The 21770-nt window shown below is 32.7% G+C and overlaps 1 protein-coding gene across 1 annotated transcript; it reads left to right on the top strand.

The window, feature by feature from the left end:
- The first annotated feature begins 6276 nt into the window (after positions 1-6276).
- Positions 6277-21759, top strand: LOC111514360 (glucose-induced degradation protein 4 homolog). The gene is made up of 4 exons (XM_074184802.1): positions 6277-6559; positions 6746-6913; positions 6969-7201; positions 19535-21759. The coding sequence occupies exons 1-4, from the start codon at positions 6413-6415 to the stop codon at positions 19596-19598; spliced, it is 612 nt and encodes a 203-aa protein (XP_074040903.1). The 5' UTR covers positions 6277-6412; the 3' UTR covers positions 19599-21759.
- Positions 21760-21770: the final 11 nt, after the last annotated feature.

The following is a 21770-nucleotide window of genomic DNA, read 5'->3' as shown; positions in this document are numbered from 1 at the left end:
TGGCAAATATTACAGAAACAGGATGTCCTCGTTTAAATATTTCATATTCTAGTGAAGGCGGTTTCGTTGATAATTGACTTAAGAGTATAATGACCCAATATAGAATAGAATAGAAAAAAGATATTTTCGTGCAATTCCATGTTCATATGTTTGAAAGTACTTCTTTGGAATTGACTTTTTCTCTCAGTTTGTATTTGAAAATAACCTCTGTGTGCATGGTCTACACAACTCTGTAAAGAGTTTATTTTGAAAATAATCATTTATTTCTTTCTCTGAAACTTTTCCACATATTAGAATATAAATTTGTAGAAGTAGAAAGCCAAGAAGTTCTTTCGTAAATATTTTTTCCACGTTCATGAGAACGTTGATCTACTTTAAAAACTCCAGAATATTTCCCTAACTATAATTTTCAGTTGAAGAGTTCAAGACTATCTCGAGAGTTGAAGTGATTCAGTATTTTCTACATTTTTATCTGAATTTAAATAATGGTTATGAAAAAAACTTTTTAATTTCAATTTGAATTATAAATATTAACGAAAATTAAATATTCACCCAAATTATTCTAATTGAAATATATTATATTACCAGTAAATTTATATACCGGGTGATTCTCTACGATGGCTCACCCCTATAACTTTTTTATTATTGGAGATAGAAAAACAAAATTTGGGGGCTGTGTATTATAGCTCAATTTACATTTTTTGACATATTTACTTGCTTTACCGTACTTCCGGTTCGACCGGAAATTTGACATCCTATATATTTCCACTTAATTCGATCGATAATGATATTCTAAATCCAACAATACTCCACTTGTCAATATTTGACAAATAAAATCATATTTATTCCAATTTTCATGTTTTGATCTAGAATGCCATGGATCGTGTAAATTGCTTCATTCTTGATCAAGTAACATGTGAAAACTACAACTTTGAGGCTTGTGACTTCACAGTCGTTTTAAGAATTATTTCACAGTCGCAAATATTAATTTTTTCAGCTAACTTGATTTTTTCAAATGAAAAGGGGGTGGCTCGTCGGCTTTTTGTGAAAGATCATTTTCTTACGAATAATTTGATGCTACACACTTTCACTTTATTTTTTCTATTTTTCTGAATAATTGCAAGAAACGATCATACCTAATAACAAATAATACGTATTCGGGATACTTATGCACTTAGTCCTGTTATTCTAGTTATCCGTGACAAACAATCGAAACTGTTGTTAGGACTACCTAAACAAATAGGCTAATGAATATGCTGTCACATTTAAAAATTTATTTGTTGTTTCTGTTTAAAAAATCTGTTTAAAATCTGTTTTTCCGTTAACCAGCTGTCGCACCCCTACGAACGACAATCCTCAAAAGTAGAAACTTGTGCGAGCTAAGGATTAACGAGGTCTTACCTTTTAACGTGTGATTCCTAACTTTTGTGTACTTTATAATTAGATATGGCAAATTATATTAGAAACGAGAAAATTGATATGTTGCTAATTTACGGAGAAACAAAAGAGAATGCAACTGATGCAGCTCGAATTTATGCTCAGAGGTTCCCTAATCGTCGCCATCCCTCTCTGGAAAGAAAAATGCTAAATGAACCAGAAGAAAATGCCAATAACATCATCGTCAGTGAAGAAAAAGAAGTAGACGTGTTGGCCTATGTTGAAGTGAATTGAAGTGAAATGACACTGTTATTCAAAGTATCTTTGAATAACAGTGTCAGTCAAATGAGAGCAATAATATTTGGTGTTCTCCAAGGAACAGTACTTGGACCTCTTTTATTCAGCGTTTATATAAACAGTCTGTTGGAATTTGAATCAAGGGGTAGTATTATCAGTTTCGCTGATGATACTGCTATATTTTACACGTCGGAGGGTGATTTTTCAATGGTTCAAAAATGGTTTCAGTTAAATAGGCTCACATTAAATGTCGATAAAACACAGTACATGTCTTTTGTCTCATATAAAAGTCACTTACCAAATCTAGGAAATCTAATAATCGACTCAAACACACATATTCCAGAAGTCACAACAGTAAAGTACTTGGGAATTACCATGGATCAACATGTACGGTGGGATCTACATATCAATAGTCTTGTCAATAAATTGAGGCCTTTTGGAAAGATTCAGATTCTTGAATCAGTTTCTGGATATAAATCATCAGAAAATCATTTACTTTTCTTTGGTTCAGTCTCCCCTAGCCTATGGCATCCTTGGATGGGGAGGAGTATACGATTCACATCTAGAAAAACTAAACGTCTTACAGAGATGGATATTAAGAATCATATACAAAAATAACATCAGTTACCCTTTGACAATCTATATGAGATAAGTCAAGTATGCGATATAAGGCAGTTATATGGACAAAAACTTCTCATCTATATGTACTCAAACAAAGATTTAATATGCCCACCAGAATATTCTTACCAGACAAGAACTAAAAATATCAGAATACAAGTTCCTAAGTGCAATAAAACTATCGGACAACATACTTTCTATTATTTGGGTCCTAAATTATATAACATGATACCAGAAGAATTACAGAATATGGTAAAATCGTATTTGAAGAAAAAAACTGTTAAACTAAAAATAAAAACATGGATTCTTGAAACAGGAAAAGGTATATTTAGTAAACTGATAAAAAACCATATCTAAAAAAAAAAAGAGAACCTCCTAATTTGTCAAAAAATGTTTAAGATACTAACCAGAATACACGTTCAATGTGGGAATATGGGATTACCTGATTATAAAAATAAAATAAACCAGATATACCAAATAATTATGTTATATGTATGTAGGTGTGTATATGAATGTGTATATGTGTATATATGTATATATTTTTTGTTTTTTTTATGTGGAGTTATAGTATATTTAGCACGCTAAGTAAACTCACGTACAAGAGGTGAATAATGTAAGTTATTCACCACTTCAGTGAGATCTATCATGTTTATTTGTATTTTGTGAATTTGATTAATTTTTAAAACTTGTCAAAATAAACATTATTATTATTATTATTATTATTATTATTGTACAGCGTCAATTCGCCAAATTGTTTCTGAGTGTGATATAAGTTATTCGTCCGTTTGGAGGATTCTTCACAAATATAATTATCGATCATTCATCTTTACGATGAAGATCACAACCGAGGATTGACTTATTGCAACTGGTTTTTGACTAAATACAAAGAGGATGTACGTTTTCCATTTAAAATTATTTATTCAGATGAAACCCGATTCACCAACTTGGGTATGTTCAATAGGAATAATAAAAGGTACTGGCCTAAAACAAATTTACATTTGATGCAAGAAGGAAATTTTCAAGAACGATTTGGTTTCAACTGCTGGATGGGTACTATCGAAGGAAAACTTTTGGGGCCAATAATTTTCGACGGACAATTGACTGCGGAAACATATCTACAGTTCCTTAGAAATCAAATTAATGGTTTCATTGAAGATTCGCCACTGGCTAACCAAGTTGATATCTATTTTCAACAAGATGGAGCGCCACCTGACAATTCTCAAGTCGTAAGATAACAGAACATCTGAATGACACTTATGGATCTATTCAGTGGTCTGCGAGGCCACTGAGTTGAGTTGTCATGTTTTTACATAAATGTATCATTACTTTTTCATATTCTAGATCACCAGATCTTACTCCGTTAGATTTTTTCTCTGAGGAACAATTATAAATCAGGTTTACAATACAACATCAACTACTCGTGAAGAACTAGAGCATAAAGTAAGGGTGGCATTCTAGAATATCACTATGGAACAGCTAATGAACGTGATGCGCACAACAATTGAAAGAGTTCAACTTTGCCGTGATCAAGGAGGAGGCCATTTTGAAAATGTATAACCTCAATGAACTAATTTGCGACTTTTTTGCAAAAAAAGAGAAAAAAGTGAAAGTGTGTGGCATTAAATTATTAATAAGAAAATGATCTTTCACAAAAAGCAGACGGGCCACTCCATTTCGATTTGAAAAAATCAAGTTAACTGAAAAAGTTCATATTTGCGATTGTGAAATAATTCTTGAAACGACTGTGAAGTCATAAGTCTCAAAGTAGTAGTTTTCCCATGTTACTAAATAAAAATTGGAATAAAAATTATTTTATTTATCAAATATTGACAAGTGAAGTATTGTTGAATTTAGAATGTCATTTTCGATCGGAATAAGTAAAAATTTATAGGATGTCCTGTTTAAAAATCGAAAGTTGGGGTAATTTCCGGTCAAACCGTGTGTACGGCAAAGCAAGTAAATATGTCAAAAAATGTAAATTGAACTATAATACACAATCTCCAAATATCGTTTCTCCATCTCCAATAATAAAAAAATTTTAGGGGTGAGCCACCGTAGAGAATCACCCGGTATAAAGTAATACAAGTTAGGAAACAACAATCCTGCAGCACCACATCATCTGAAGATTTTGATCTACCAGTGTCCTGTCTTTCATAGAATAAAATGTAGGGTGTCTCCAGAGGCTTCAATAAATTCAAGATATCGCTAGATATCTTGAATTTCGTAAGAGTTTGATGCTTCCTTCAGAGGTTGAGTTATGTTTGAAGATCATCAGTGTTATTATTAGATTGATTGGTGCCTGAGCTATACTTGTTGTCTTATAATAGTCAGTTATTTCGGCGCATATTTGGCTATACAGCTGATCATCACCTGTTGAAAGTTCTATTTCCACATGATTTAGCAATAACAATAATAAGTAATATTAGGAAACGCTAATAAGTAATATTAGGATTGCACGGAATCATTCAGTCCAGAGCGGTCTGTATTGATTCTGCTATTTTCCTGCAAACAAAGATTATTCAACAAGAACCCCAAGCATTGGGAACAATCCTCTTGTTGTCCTAACGAGTATCTAGTAGACTTCAAAGACTCCAGGAAATCGGTTGGTGGGAAAGATGATACATTCTTACGAAACTGCAGCTTCCTGAACAGGTGTTTGAGTTTGGTGAATAAGTAGGAAACATTCTAATTCTCGTTCATCGTTGAAATTCTTTGTCATGAACAACACTGGTAATATGCTATTCATGTGTTTCGTAAATTATCTAATCCAATTTTCTTCGCAAGATTTTTAGGATAACTGTCTACTGATTCGTAAGGAAGAACATGTTCCACATAATCTGCATCAGAACCAATTCTCAAGCTGCAATCGATCCTTTCAAGTGATGAAGGGTTTTGTAGAGGGATCGATTTGGCTCTTGTTCCATAAAGTTCTTCCACTGAAAGGGAACCAGAAGCACGATAACTGCAGTAAATATAATTTTTTGGTTGAATCTAATTTTGCATTTCATAAAAGTTGATAAGAGTATCTCAATTCACCCTGTAAATTTACATCTCTAGTTGTGTGGAAAACTGAAATCGAGTGGAAAACTGTGAAAATGTAGTAACTCAGATCCTTTCTCTTTTTGCAAAGAGCAAATTATTGCAATTATTCTGAAGATCACTTCCAACACCAAAACGCTATCGGTATATTTGAGAACTTTGTGTTCTGAATGAAGAATATGCCGAGAGAAATTATTACCTGACGAACCCTTCTGTATATCAAATATTGAGGAACGCGTTTTATCTAAATCAATAGCGCAAAACATCTTTTATGCTTGGTCAAAATTCGAAGGGATGATTTCCATACCTAACATTTTCATAAAAAATCAATAATTCGAGAAGTAGGATGTCAAAACCCCAAAATGGAGAAATTCTTATAATTTAATTGTTTGTTTCACAGGTATCGTGTCGTATGGGGTGTATTTCTACCAGTTAGTCGAATTAACTTTACTATTCTCATATATAAATATACACACTCAACTCGAAATATTGTGAATTGTGAATAAGGTCAGAACAGGTCAAGCAGTTAATATAAAGAAAACGTTTGAAGTTGAAAGTAGGAAGTTTCCAAATAACATTTTAGAAAAAAAGGTAAAATCCCCCCGCCCCCTCTCCCCCATTCCAAACGGGAGACGTTCGTCCTAAAAATAGTTTTCCTTGCCATTTCCTTTCACTTGGCATGTGTTTTACCATCTGATATGTTTTTTTGTACTTCATCATTCACCCATAGACATAACAATATGGACTAATCGTGACGTCACTTGTACCTATATTTCACCTGCGGATCACACAACGTCTTTGAGTCATGGCCACTGCGTCACATCACCATGTGACAAATTAAATTCCAAAACTTTCACAATGTAAATATGCAACACGTAAAACATCGCAACGTTGTATCTGACATTGAGTGTATGTGACGTGAATGCCATCTTCTTCATCTTTTATTAGTTGTTTAAGTCAATGTTTTCTCTTCAATGGTCAGTCCATATTATGACATCATCGCATTCATCTTACCAGTCACTTTACCATTGTTTGTTTTTTGACGTTTTTGAAGATATTGAACCTAAATATATTGAAGAAAATGCCGGTTAGGGTGGATATAACGCCTCCCCCGCCGGCAAACTCTAAACAACCAGGCGTTACAAATTCTCTACTTTATAATGGATCAAGATTTCAAGGATTTCAAAAGTCCAAAGGAAACAGATACGAAGTGGAAGTCATTTTCCAGGTTAGAATTGCATTTATGCACAAATCTTTTGAATTTTCTTTGAATCCTCATTGTACTAATATTATTCCTTATATATGTCTATTTCTGAGCTTCTTTTATATCATAAATATCTTAGTGCTGATATTCATTGACAACATATGGGTGAAGCCTTGAATTTTTTTTTTATTTCATTTTTTTCCTTCACAGCATGTTGATGAAGAAAATTCATATCTTTGTGGTTATCTACAAATAAATGGTTTGACTGATGAATATCCAACACTGACGACATTTTTTGATGGAGAAATTATAAGCCAAAAGTATCCTTTTCTCACACGAAAGTGGGATGCCGATGAAGATGTTGATAAGAAGCATTGGGTACGTCTATATGTTGTAAATTTATTCAGTTTTACTATAAATCTTCATATTGCAGAGTAAGTTTCCACTGTTTAGTCAGTATGCCAAAACCTTCAATACCGATTCCTTTGACTATAAAGCCTTGGCTGATGCTGATCATGTTTTCATGAGGTGGAAGGAGCATTTTTTAGTTCCTGATCATACAATAACAGACATAAGTGGGGCATCGTTTGCTGGCTTTTATTATATATGTTTTCAAAAATCGAAAGCCAACATTGAAGGTTACTATTACCACAGAAACTCCGAATGGTGAGTGATAAGCATTAATTTTTCACTGAATCAATTGTTCTCTAATTGATTCTAAGGTTGTCTGTTTGGTTTATAGGAAAGGTTTCCAAACACAATATTTAAAATCATCTCCTTTTTTTAAATTTTCATCATTTTAGATTAAATATCTATCACACTGCCCAAGAACTATTGATCTATTTCTCGAACTGATTGAATCTCTTTCTGCAACTCGACTTTCTCATATATACATATAGCCCAATTGAAGTCTGTCGAAGTTCTTTGAATCTGCTCGTTTATCGTAGAAGTTTGACCATTGGTATGGTGATTATTCAATGTTGCAATACAAAAGTATTATTGCTATGCTTAGAGGAAGTTAGTTGTGGCGGACAACGTTTTAACAAAACTCGTAACAGGAAATAGCAGTACCATGAAAAAATTAAAACATACTTGGATAAATTGAAGAATTTAAAAATGTTATAGTGACATATCACTCTTGAAACTGTTCAACTTGAAATTGAAGGGATAAAACCGAGGTAGAGATGAATTATTATTTGAGAAACAATAGAGGAGAAGAAGAAATTGTTACTGATTTTGAAAGATGCTAAAAGCAAATAATATGAGGCAAATCTAAAGCACTATGAAAAATGATATCTACACATTAGAAATCTTGGAGATAGAAGAAGAAGCAAAGTTATAGGCACCCATATAGAAAGTATAGGAAATAATAATGAGACCAGAGTGCTTAGCTTTTGCATGATAAAATGATAAATAACCTAGTTACGTTCTGTTACGTAACTGCTCTTACGAAGCAGGAGCAGTAGCAAGTTTTGATAATGTCATCTGAGATGATGGCGTAACGTTGACCTTTGAAGGATACACAATCAATGAACATCCCAAAAAAGGGAGTTTGAAAGCAAAGTAGAGAAATTAATAGTTGATTATATGGTGTGACGAAAATTTAACTGCATACTAATTGCTATCTCATAAGAAATACATAATTAGTTGAATTAAAAAAAAGTTGTAGTTCTTGGAATACATGGAGATTGTAAAATATGAAATGTACATTCCACAAAGGGCTACAATTTTTAGGTATTTCATATGTGTAACTCTTTTAGAGCCAGCATTTTGAAATGGCAATGATGTGCAATGAAATTTTCACCACCCTGTATACTAGTAGAAAGAAAAAATAGGACATAGGTGAAAAATTAATTCTCTTTGGTAAATTCTTTTGGTACCCAAATCATGGAGGTGTATTAAATAACTAACTTTTCATCATGAACGGTCAGCCATATTGGTTTTATACACTGTTTCCTAATAGTAAAGAGGGAATTAATGCTCATTAATAATTCAAAATGTTATCAGAGTGTTCAAATTACAGTTTGTGCCGTATCTGGTATAGACGGATTTACAATACTTTACCAGGTGCCCTTATTTTTGTATGGCAATCTATAATAGAATCGAAGAAAATATGAAACAGCTTTCTTAATTATCTTTCAAATATAGATTGAAAAAAAATGCCTGAATTAACAATGATCTTGAAATCGAGTAACCAAAAAAAAGTTCTTAAGAGTTTTTCCGTTTTAGTTTATTTTTTAACAGTTTAACTTGATTCATCGGCCGTGAAATATGTTGCATTGCAAGTTTCATGGAACAATTTTTCCTTTATGGCCTTTTTTTCACATTCCATCACAATTCTGCATCATTGCAACAACAAAAGCTTCTTCTACATCACCTTTAGACCATAATCCTTGGACATATACATTATATATATTCCCGAGTCCATATTCTTTATTTAAAAAAAAACATTTTATTGTGAGATTTTCACCTAAACAGTTTTACGCAACACATGTCTCGTCATACAATGGCTTCTTCAGACGTGGCTTTGAGTAAAGACACACCTAAAAATCATAATAGTACCTATTACAATATAAAATTTCGTTTGTGTTTCAAAAGATGTAAAAATGTCTGCAGATATAACATCAACAGGCAAATAATTAAACTGGTTGAAACCTTCAAAAACAGAACCATAAACTCAGTGCTATTAACCCTGCATATAAGCAAATCATTCATATTCCGAGTAAAATATTCATGAATTTCTATATTGAATGTAATGGAGTCGTATAGATAGAGTGGTGCTAATTTATTCAGTATTTTGTAAATGAAAAGTTACTGCTAATTGGGTATAACGATTGTATCTCAAATTTATTCACATTTCTCGATTCTGAAGTTTTTGCAGTTGCGGTAATTCAATACAATTAAAATTGAGGTTGAATAACACTTCTATAAAAGGTGATTCTTGTTTTGAAAGTTTAAATTATCAGTATAGTTTTTCCCCAATAATCTCGAAATGCTGATTGAATGGTAAAATGTTATCAAACTGAAAAACTAAATATTCGACAAATTCAGTAGTCATTATGTGATTGTGCTATTGCACAATAGCACAATTGAGGCTGAATAATACTTTCGAAATGCTGGTTGAATGATAAGGTGTTATCAAATTGAAAATCTAAATATTCAAAAAATTCAGTAGTTATTTTTGATTGAGAAATTGATGTTCTTTAATTTTTTTTAAGACAAAACGCAAGCAATACAGGAAAATCCTTAAGGCGCTGTAAGAGCGGTGCCTGTGCGAAAGTAGCGATTCTTTAAATTCTGGCGTGAGGTTTTGGCTATTCTGCACTATTTAGGCTTACCAGTAGAAGAAATTAAGTTATTTGAGACATATTCATTCGGACAGAAACAAAAAGTGTTTATTGACAACGCCAGTTCAACAACCCTAAACCTCAAACCCGGTATCCCACAAGGCTCTGTATTAGGACCACTTGTTTTCTTTATATACCTCAACAATTCCTAAATCTCTTGAACAATGCACTGCTCACTGCTATGCCGACGATACACATATTTATTACAGTTTTCATCCAGATTAATGAAGATCTTCACAACTTCATACAAGAAGCAAAAGTATCAGGAATGGAAACTCTACTAATGACTCTAATATTAACAAAATAGTTCAAGAAATCCAAGAGAGACAGGTTAGGGCAACAAATATAATCATTACAAATATTCAAGAATCTTCTGAAAGGAATCAAACTCGCAGGGCAGAAGAAGATACAAATAATGTGAAGCATATATTGGGTGACCTCTCGGCAGCCGTCACTGTGAAAAAAACCTTTTGATTAGGTAAATTTGATGCTAACAAAAAATAGGCCGTTGAAAGTTATTCTCAACAGTGCAGATGAAGCTCTATTTATTTTACGGAATAAAAAATCGATCAAAGTATCTAATATAAATATTTTTTGGGGATCAAACTATAATGCAGAGAAATTATTTGTTGGCCTATCCTTATAAACTTTATTTTTCAAGTTTCCTCATAAATAAAAACCCAGTGGGGTTAAATCTGGGGATCGTGGTGGCCATACTACGAGAGGGCTATTGGGTCCTATCCATTTCATAGGTAGATTCCTTTTCAACCAAACCCTTGTTATGCCACTATTGTGAACTGATGAACCATCTAACTGAAAAATCAATCTGTGTCTCACATCCAAAGGTAGTTCTTCCAACACATCGGAAAATGCATTTTTGAGAAAATCAAAGAATAGTCTTCCGTTTAAATTTTGATCGAATAAAAATGGCCCGATAATATTTTCGTTCAGGATACCACACCACACATAAACTTTCTGAGATATTTGGTCTCTACAATTCACCACCCAATTTGGATTTTGTTCAGCCCAAAACCTCATGTTCTGGGAAGATACAACACCATTCGGTGAGGTAGCCTCATCACTGTATAGGATATACTTTAAAAAATTCCTGTCATTGAGATAATTTCCCTGCATCCATAAACAATACTCCATACGGCGGATTTCATCTCCTTCGTGCAAAGTATGTAAAAATTTGGGTTTGAACGCATGCATTTTATGCCTCTTTAAACACCTCCATATTTTACTGCGGCTCATATTGAGTTGAAGCGATAAGTTTCTCAAAGTAATTAGAATCACCTTGATGAGCCGCCAATATCGTATCATCATCAATATGATGTTTTACAATTTTTCTGTCCTTTGTTATGTGGCCGGTGCTCACGAATAGATTATATATTTTATGTACAGTTCCAGGGTGTACAGCTACCTCTAGCGGGTGTCTTCTATTAAATTCAGCGGCCGCTTCACGATAAGACCTCACCCCTTCACCAACAATTAAAACAATTTAAATTTTTGCTTGAAGTGACAGACGTGCCATGTTCAACTTTGTCAATCAAATTGAGCTGATATCAGTTAAAATGGGAACTTCAGAAATATTAAAATATGAACAGGAACTCACGAACAGAAAACAACTGGAACACAGGAACAATATCCAACACAAATACAGGAACAATAAACACAATGGGAACAAAAACACGGCAGAAACAACAGGAACAACGGTGATTCAAAGAACAACAATACTAGAAACAACAAATGCAATGAAAACTGGTCAACAGGAATTTGGATGTCCAGCAAACATAATTAGATTTTCGAATAATCTTCTTCAGTTGTAATAGATGACGCCATCGATAATTTTTCATACACTGCTTCACACTATCTCGATAATCTGAGAATGTGGTGCTGTGACATTTTCCTCAGATAGGCTCAAAATGGATGATAGCATCTTACAGCATCTGTATCTTTCATACCTGAGAGTACTCTCCAGATAGAATGAAGGTATTGGAAGCGAACTATTTTGCCCCGTAATATGTTTTACCTAAAAATGGGGTGTTCCATCGCGAGTCGCGGACAGTGTATATCACTTTGGCCAACCCCATTCAGGTGGTAGGTGCATTTTGAGCTTTTCCATCAGTCCCGAGAGTTTCATCGTTCCACCTCGAATATTACGGAAGATACGGGGGTGTTTCCATAAGAAGTGAGACAAATTTGGATTTTTCAGGACTGAAATTTTTTCAGGAAAAAAGTGTATTCGTAGTAAGTTGGTAGTCCTGATCACGAATCTGAAGGAATTTTGAGCCTATTTTGCACCCTAATATGTTTTACCGTAAAAATGGGGTGTTCCATCGCGAGTGGTGGACAGTGTATGTCACTTTGGCCAACCTCATTCAGGTGGTAGGTGCATTTTGAGCATTTCCATCAGTCCTGAGAGAGATTCATCGTTCTACCTCGAATATTACGGAAGATACGGGGGTGTTTCCATGAGAAGTGAGACACACTGTATCTATCAAAGATCTGGCACACAGCATTGAAAAGCGCCAAAATGAGGCCAAGTCACCCAAATCGCACTATAAATGACACGGCAGAAATGAAACCTGCGGTTTCAGTTGACACGTCAAGAAAAATACCTTGACCACGCCATTGAAGGTAACTGCCACAGTTGCAGTTGAAACGTTTGATAATTATAACCAAAAAATACCATTTGAAAACCCGGAAACCAACATTGAAGTCAGCCGTGAAAGCCTACATTGTCCTCCTAATTTTTGAGTTATAATCTTAAAGCAAAACATATTTGAAAGAAATTGCTAATTTCAATCAATTTGGTTCTGGCTGGGTTAAAGAGGGTCTATCTAGTAGGTAAGTTATGAGGTCCACTCCTGCTTATCCAATGCTTTGGAAAGCTTCAATTCAAACATTTTTCCCTATTAGGCTATTATGATGAGGCCCTGTCTTGTTGAAAACACATGCCTTCGGCATCAATACCTGCATCATCGAGCAAAACGGATAAGATAGTTTGCAAGAAGTCCAAATAAATGAAGTTCGTTTGGAGGAATGTATTTTCAACATGAACCATACCTCATAACACAAAATTTAAATTTTTGCGTGCGTGCGTATGTTTTGACGTTTCAGCTTTGAAGCGATACACTGAGGACTTAGTCTGCCTACTCCAATTCAAGGGCTTTGTGATTTGACGCCAAGGTCTCAATCTGCTCCAGGTTTTGTTATTGGTCTCCGCAAGGTTCTCTGCGTAGTCTCAAGCAAGGACTCTGGGTTCACAGTCTAGGGTCTCGTATTTATGTCCCTAGAGAGGTGGAGGGGGGAAACTGTAGTGTGTGGCCTGTTCCAAAGTGGTTTTTGAAGAAAGATGAGACTGGGTCTCATAGGAACACAGATAAATAATGGATATGTCAGTGAAATGTGTTAGGTTCTTCAAAAGTATTTTTGCTGGACATGATTCTAGCTTTATGATTTCCAATCACATTTTTATTTGAGTATACATTTTTATGAATTCTGTTATTCATCTTTTTTTTTAATTTTTTTTTATGAAACCCTCTGGTTATTAGGGCAGGTTGGCAAAGTTGTGGATACGGTTGTTGCAATGTCTTGAATATTCTTCAGATTGAATATTTTTACGTCAACTTTGAATTTGAAACCCTTTGTTGATATTCAGAAACTGGGATATTCAATACACTGACGATTCTTGAATTTTCATATCAATTTACTGTCTCTTTTATAAACTGTGTGAGTATTTGATATTTAAAAAATGTAGGATGTGATTCATCAAGTTTAAATACCAGCAAAGTTGGCTAGTGCTATTGATTGAGTATTATGGTTGCAGTTGAACCTCAGTATCCAAATGGTATTTCTATGATAATTACATCTGTACACTGAAGAATATATGCCTCAACCGAAGTGTTGAATATGTGAGGTATTGTATATAGTATATAGCATAAAGTAGTGGTGAATTGTGGAATACTTTTTTAAACTCTCCATTTTCTTTTCACTAGTACACCAAATAATCTGAACTTTGTAATTTATGCAATTTACATAAGATTGAGAAGACCTCTTGGTGCAGAATTGATGACCAGGGCCATTTCTGTTCTATTGTTATTCAATTTGTATGTTTTGATGCTGTTGGCAAGAATCGTGAGTGCAGGTTATTCACAACCTGGAACTTTCAGTGTTTTTAATATTCGTATAGTGTTCGTGTATTAAGATAGTTTTGACCTCTTTTCTCGTTCATGATCCTTATGTGAATCCTCTTGATAGTTTTAAATATATTTTATATATTTATCTATATCTTTATTTATCTATATTGTGCCTTGTTTCTTGGTGAGTACATTAATCACTCTTACAAATAAATATAACACTTCAAAATATGTCTCCAAATATTTGACCTGATTATGTTTCTACTTTTGCGCCAATCTAGGGACTAATTATTTTCTTAGAACCCTTTTACATCATTTTTCATAGCTTTTCATTTCCGTCTTGTGAGCACTAGAATCGAAGTTTTTTTTTTCAACAAATTTTACTAGAAATGAGATATGTGTCATTCTCTGAAGTCAGCAATGCTTTACAATACACAATACGCATATGAACTAGAGAAGTTTGTTGAAGATTGAAATGAAAAAATCACCTAAATATTCATTGAATAAGGCATGAATAAATGTATTAGGTTGTTTCAAAAGATTTGTCCGTTTTTATGAGTTTACTTTAAAATGTGACTTGTCGATGAATACTTATTCAATTTAAATTCAAGTTCAAATTCTTCATTGGTGCTAGGACACACGAGTGTTTACAAAAGAGCTTGGAAAAGAAGATAGATAAAAAGTCACATTAAAAGTCTGACATTCATTAAAATTAGGTCAAAATTTGTATAATTGAGTTGTTCTGAAATGTAAGAGTACCATTGAAAAACTCATTGACATCATAAAAGGCATATTTAAAAGAAAATATTTGAGTTTCAATTTGAAATTATTGAGTTTTAGTTAATCAAAATAAGTGTCATTTGAATTAGTGCACTTTTGCCAACGTAGCACAAGCTGATTAATTTGGTCAGAATGGAAATTGGGTGCTCGGGAAGTCGAATAAGGCCATTCTCGCCTGGTCCTGATTGGTTCTACCGGTGAGAAATTTATCGAAGTGCTTGGTACGGTTGGCGAGCGATTTGGGGAGTATGGTGGATGAGGCAGAACCCGTGCGGACGGGTGTCATCGTGGAGCAGGATCGGACCTCTCCTGTTGATGCTGCTGATGTAATTTCCTGTAAATTTCGTCGATTTCCTCACAATAGGACTCTGCTGTGATGGTTCGGCCAAGTTGCAGAGAGTTATTGCGAATCACATCAGCCGCTGACCACCATACAGTAACCTTGGTCTGTTTTTGGTGGGAGGGAAGTGCATCAATAGATAGAGTACAAAATTCTCTATGAATCAGTATATACCATGACACAGCAGAATTAATATTTATTGAGATATGGAACTACAAAAAAAATATCACATTGAACCGGATAAATTTTTTGAATCAACCTTATATATATATATATATATATATATATATATATATATATATATATATATATATATATATGATATATATATATATATATATATATATATATATATATATACATATATATATAAATAAATAAATATATATGATAATTCGTGACTTGATATATTATATGAAGAACAATATTTTGGGGTTGCAGCCAGGTTTTGAGGGCTATTCAAAGATAACTATTTGTTTCTGTCAAGCTCTCAGTAGTGCTTACCACCTTCCTCAAGACAAATGTAATGTATTTATTAACATTATGTTTTTATATACAAACGGAACTACTTACTAACGTGAGATAAAAATGGAAATTAGTATCTCTACAGCAGAGTGAAAACTCCAAGTAAAAGTGAAGAAAAATATAATATAGTTTACAAAATTCCTTGCATGGAGTGTAACACATCATATATTGGACAAACATCGAGAATTCTAAAAAGTTGCATCGTTTCTCATAAAAGTGATTGCAAGAATAACAATCAGATAATAATAATGTCTTTTTTTCACTACTAACCTGAGAAATTGCTATTATTTACTCCATTCCCCTAACGAGAATTAATATTTCTCGTCCTTAGTAAATAATGATAATAAAAAAACACCTAGGTAAATAATGAGAACAATTCTATAATTTTAAAGATATTCACAGAAACTTTTGTTAACTTAATTATCAACTAGAAGTAGGAAATTGAACATTGGAAATACGCTTGAAAATTATTTGAAACTATAATTAATTGTACAATTGTGACAAATCAGGCGGGGTGGTACACATCATCTCTAAATCATCGTCACTTGAATTTTCACCCATTTTTCAATTAATTATATTGACATTTAACTTATATAGATCTTTTAACTTCTTCAAAATAACATCTAAATTTGAATTAAAACCGCATATGGCAAACTGACAACAATAATAATCATTGTGCATCATTGTGAAGTGGTTTGGTTGTCATGGAAACGCCGGCAAACGTTTTCTTGGCCTAAGTAGATGTTTTGCGCTTATCATCGACATCGCGTATTCAACATGGAAAGTGTACCGTTTCAATTTGACATGCAACAATTCATAGCTCCTTGGGTTATCATATAACCAAGGAATTTTTTTTCTCACTATAATGCAGAATTGAGAAATTTTAAGTTCTAAACATACAGAAGCGATGAGAGAAGTGAAACATTGAAATATATCAAAAATGCAATGAGATATTTCCTAGATTCATATCAAAATTTGACACATGCCAAATTTTTACATAAATAAAGCCAGTCTCATTAGAAACACGCTCCACTCTACTTAATATTCCGATATATTCAACAAATTGTTAGAAAATTTCTAATGCCAATAGTAGTGAAAAAAATTCTATATGAGGCTCGGCTCTATATATACCTCACTTCTCACCCCAGGTTTATAATATACTATTATTTACCAAGGTAAAAAAGACAGTACACAAAGGAAAATACAATGGGTTTGGTAAAATCCCGAAGCGGAATTCATGAAACAAGCGTGTGCAACACGCCGAATCCTGCTCTTCCATTGAACTCCTTTACAATATACAAAACTTAAAAGTATTCATCGAACATATCGCACCCTTGCGACAGAAGTGTCACATGTGAAAATCATTAGTTTTTCAGGAAACACGAAAAACCTGTATTGACTTAACTGAAACGAATTCATAACAATTTTTTCGGCAGTCGAAGATAATAATTGAGATAGTAATGAATTATTGCTACTGTTTCAATAAGTTGGTGTGAAATCAGTTATTCTCCCATTCTCCCAATGAATTTGCAAACTACAGAATTGCATCACTATTCAAATTCCTGCTGGAATAACACTTTTTACAAAAAGTGCACCACATACTTCTTTATAAAATATTTATTCATAAGAAATAAGGAACATCAAACCGATAGTAGTATTTGTAATCTCAGAAGCCTCTACTTACTACATATTGAGATCATTGAAACAATATTGCAAAACTTTGGTTTAGGAAAAACAAACTAAATAAATGAATTCAATGACAAATAGAGGTAAAGATAATGAAGGATTTTAAGATTAACCAAGAATGTGTTTATAAAAGAGTTGAATGAATCATGAATCATAAATTTATGTGTAATACATTTGATTTTTAGTGTATTCACTGCATAATGTAAGCAGATACTTATTCTTTTGTTGGCCAGAGCAATTGTCCGAGTAAAACACAGCACGTAGATCTTCTTGGTCACTTTTTTCCTCCAAGGCTCTGAGATAATGTAACACACAACTACATATTTCATTTGCTCCTCGGTTTCCTTCCATTTCAGTCCAGAAATAAAATTCCACGTGTTTCGCATGTAAGTCACTTATGGTGAAATTATAGCAGTTGAGTTTTGACTTATAATAAAATGAGGAAGCCTGTCCTTTTGGCACGGGTAACACCGCCTGTAGGTCATATACAGCGACATTTAGGTTAACATTTTCATCGTAAGTTTTTTTTTCTTTTTCCTTTTCGTTTCTACGCAACTGTTTTTCTTTTAGGTGGAGGTTATATTCATTTTCAAACTTCTGTTTTTCAGCTGAACTAGCATTTTTATAGGACTCACAAAGGTCACATAGATCTTTTTTTGCAAAAAAAAACGAGATATTAAATTCTTCATTGAATATTTTATTGAACATTATTGAGTGCGCAAACGGTAATTCTTGTCTTTCACGCTCTTCTTTATAGTCGCGATATAAATCAGCCAAGCATTTACTTCCATCGATATACTCACGACTTGTCTGCGCCCTCAAATAGTGTGACTCTATTCGCGGTATCCCATTAATAAATATTCTGACACTTTCTATAATTTCTGGTGGAACAGTTGGCTGCTTTCGATGTTTCCCTCTGTTATCCCCATAACGAAATCAGTATCCGTTCTTTTTGACAAAGCTGTCCTAATCGGCCTGTCATTTATATCAATTATAAATTCTCGTTGCTTTTCTATATTGCCCAATTGCCAGAAATTTTCAAAAATTTTCTTTCTCATAGGCTCACTTATCTTTTTACTGCATCCTACTCTACATTTCTCTCCACAAGGGGGCTGAAGTTTTCTTTCAGAAATTTGTTTCTTACTTTTTGATAATGACACATAGGCTTTTCCCGAATTTCTTAAACATTTGGCTTCGACTGTTTTACATTTTTCAGGATTTGCCTTCTTTTTTTTTCCCATTATTTTTATTCTCAATATTTTTTTGTCAATGTCTTGTGCAGATGAAGAAGTACGTCTTTTCGCTTCCTCACGTCCTAAATTTTCTCGATTACTTTCTTGCTGAGCTAGTTCAAATTTAAAACTACGCGTCTTTTCAAGGGCTTCAACCGCAAAATCTGGATCGGAATCGTCCACATCGCTTTCTTCGCTATTATTTGGTGATATGACATAAAACTTACATGTTCGGAATCACAAGAAACCTTGTACATCTTGTTAGAGTTTGACTGTGAGTTAATTTCATTTAGAACTCGGTCTGTTCTAACAGGCAGAACATCAATTAACTGATTATTGGAACAATGCGGAATAGCAACAGGTTCGAAATTATTCAAGTTGATAACGTCATTACTGATACCTATAGAGTCATCCCCCTCGATAATTTTAGGCTCTTTGCCTGCCACATCGTTTGTGACTAAACTTTCATCACGAAGCTGTAGATCTCTAAGATTATTTAGCTCCTGTGGTGCCACAAGTTTTTCCGGAAATGGTATATATTAATAATGATGATAGATCCATGAATAAAAGAACTGATTTAAATAATCTCAATCAAGTCTATACTTACATTCTCAAATGTCACAAAGAAAAAATTCACTTCTAATCAAAATGTTACTCCTTAAAATTATTGTCACTGTAGGTTAACTTTCACCAAAAAAGATTTTTTTTTGTTTTGTAGAGAAACAAATTATCTTTCTCAATCTCACGTTAGTAAGTAGTTCTGTTTGTATATAAAAACAGATTGTTAATATATTACAGTTGTCCTGAGGAAGGTGATAAGCACCGCCGAAAGCTTGACAAAAATAAAGAGTTATATATATAACTCTTTATTTACTTTACTCTTCCAACTGTTTCTTGAAATCATATGTAATAATAAATATTCTTTTTAATATTATTTTTTGTTTTAGGTATCAATCCTTAAATCTGACACATGTGCCTGAAAATAGTATACAAATTTATGAATTTAGGTAAAAATCGAACACAAATTATTTTTACACTGGAGTATTTGGTGATGATTTTCTTATACCTGCAATAGGAGTAACTCCAAATGATCATTTTTGTATTGTTTTTATAAACCGACTTATCATTATTAGCAATATGTTTTATGTAAATTTTGGTTATATGATTTGCTTTTGGTCAATTATTTTACAGCCCTCTTTACATCATTTGTACAGATATTTTTTAATATTGCATTGGTTGTTTACATGTTCCATCATATTCAACATTGATTTTTCATAACATTATCTGGATATTGGTAACTGAAGATCAATTTACATTTATCAGCACATACCATTTGAAGTTTTAATTTTTTATGCCTCAATATTTTTTTAATTTCCTGGTATCACAAGCAATAGGACAATAAATTACTATTAAGTATTGCTAAGTAACTTATAGTTTGATATAAAATCACTGTTTTCTAAAACAGCGGTATTTTTTGAATTGGTATGCCAAAAGAAATTTTTTAAATGTGTTTTTTTGGAGTAGATACTCAGTTGGTTTTGTTTGAAGGAAATTATGGGAATGTGAAACAATGTAGAAATGTTCCATTATCTGATTAGTTAGTTTTATATTTAGTATAAAAGTGTAACAGTAGTTAAGTAGTGTCACTATTTTTCGGCTTCGAAGGCCAAGGATTTTTGAAATTTCTTCCTGACGTTTCGCTGACGAGACTGGCTAGCTTCTTCAGAGATTTATACATCCTGGATTAATATCCGATGACTGAGTAGTTCAGTAGGTTTTTTAACTTGTCGTGTTTCATTTGAAGTTTAAAAAATGTCTAGAAGACCGCTGTACAATATAAAATTTAAGATCTCACTACTTATGCTACTTTTTTCATCACTATGTTACCAAGCAAGTTCTAATTGACCTTTATTTTTGAAGTCAGTTCGGGATTTGTAGTATTTGCACACTATTGATAAAAATCAAAAATGTAAAGAACTTTGAACAATGACTTTTTACTAGATTATTGTCATCAAACAATTGTGAAACTTTGTTTTCAAGATGTAAAAATGAGTTAAATAGTTTACTCAATTATTTGAGATAAAAAATTGGCATATTATAACACCGAAAGTCATTTTCAAATTCAAAAATATAAATGTAATACTTTTACAGTCAGTAGCAATAACAAATTACTTCTGAATATCAAAAGTGGTTTATTATAGTATTAACAGAGATTTTGAAAAGATGGAATTTAAATTGAAAATTTTGTACTTTAGAAAATAATTATATTTTATATAATTGATTTAATACAAATTAGATGTACACTCAATTTTATAGGAATGTCTATTGACCTATTTTTGGAAGAACTTAATTGTTGGATTTGAGGAAAAGTTGTTGATAAGGAAAAATTTTGTAAACAAATTTTCAGTTGTTTTGATTATGATTATATTCTGTGTTGCTGTTAAAGCTGTTCTAATTCTAACGATGTATTTAAGAATATTGATTACAAACCCCAAGCTACTTACTGAATGTGTGTATCACATCTATGGTGAGTGACCAACAAACCTGGTGAAGCCTTATTTTCCGATTGCTTGTGAACATCACAAGTGTCAATATTTTTATTCTTGGAGTTTATTAACGTTTGTGCATTAACATTAACAGCATTAAAATATATTTAAATACTTTTCAAAAATTCAGACTGACAAATCATATTGTGAAAGAAATCACTAATGCTTTTTCATAATAATTATAATAAATAACATTTTTCGAATATGCACAATGAATTTGTATATAATCGAATTAATGCGCGAACTATAATTATTATTTTCTTGCACATAACTGATAATTTATGAGGATCAGCAATACTTCTGAGTTGTTAACCCCTATATTATATGAAGTTATTTTTCAAAGTATTCATGTTGCTCTTAAATTCGCCAAAATTTCAACTTCATCTATGTTATGAATAAAAATTGTATAGTGAAAAATCCCAGGAGGTTGTAAATATTTGAAATATATAAAAACATGTTGTTTTCAACTACAATGTTGAAGTGAACTGAAATTTGACTGGATGAAGTTATAAATCTTTTTATTTGGAGATTTTGTATGTTTTGTTGGAATACTCTTTAATAATTGATTTGTTGTGTATATTATGTATAAATGTATTGAATATATTTTTTTGAAATTGTTTTTAAAATGGTTTGTTAT

The sequence above is a fragment of the Leptinotarsa decemlineata genome, unplaced genomic scaffold, assembly GCF_025532065.1.
Source record: "Leptinotarsa decemlineata unplaced genomic scaffold, Ldec_3_MD MMD2_tig00026358_RagTag_RagTag, whole genome shotgun sequence".
Taxonomy (NCBI): domain Eukaryota; kingdom Metazoa; phylum Arthropoda; class Insecta; order Coleoptera; family Chrysomelidae; genus Leptinotarsa; species Leptinotarsa decemlineata.
The sequence above is the reverse complement of the archived record's forward strand: the minus strand, read 5'-3'. Positions and strand labels throughout refer to the sequence as shown.

Excerpts from the sequence above, each read along its gene's own strand:
- LOC111514360 (XM_074184802.1), top strand. The coding sequence starts at position 6,413 with ATGCCGGTTAGGGTGGATATAACGCCTCCCCCGCCGGCAAACTCTAAA. Across the intron at positions 6,560-6,745 it reads AAGTGGAAGTCATTTTCCAG|CATGTTGATGAAGAAAATTC; the intron begins GTTAGAATTGCA and ends TTTCCTTCACAG. Across the intron at positions 7,202-19,534 it reads TACCACAGAAACTCCGAATG|GTATCAATCCTTAAATCTGA; the intron begins GTGAGTGATAAG and ends TTTTTGTTTTAG.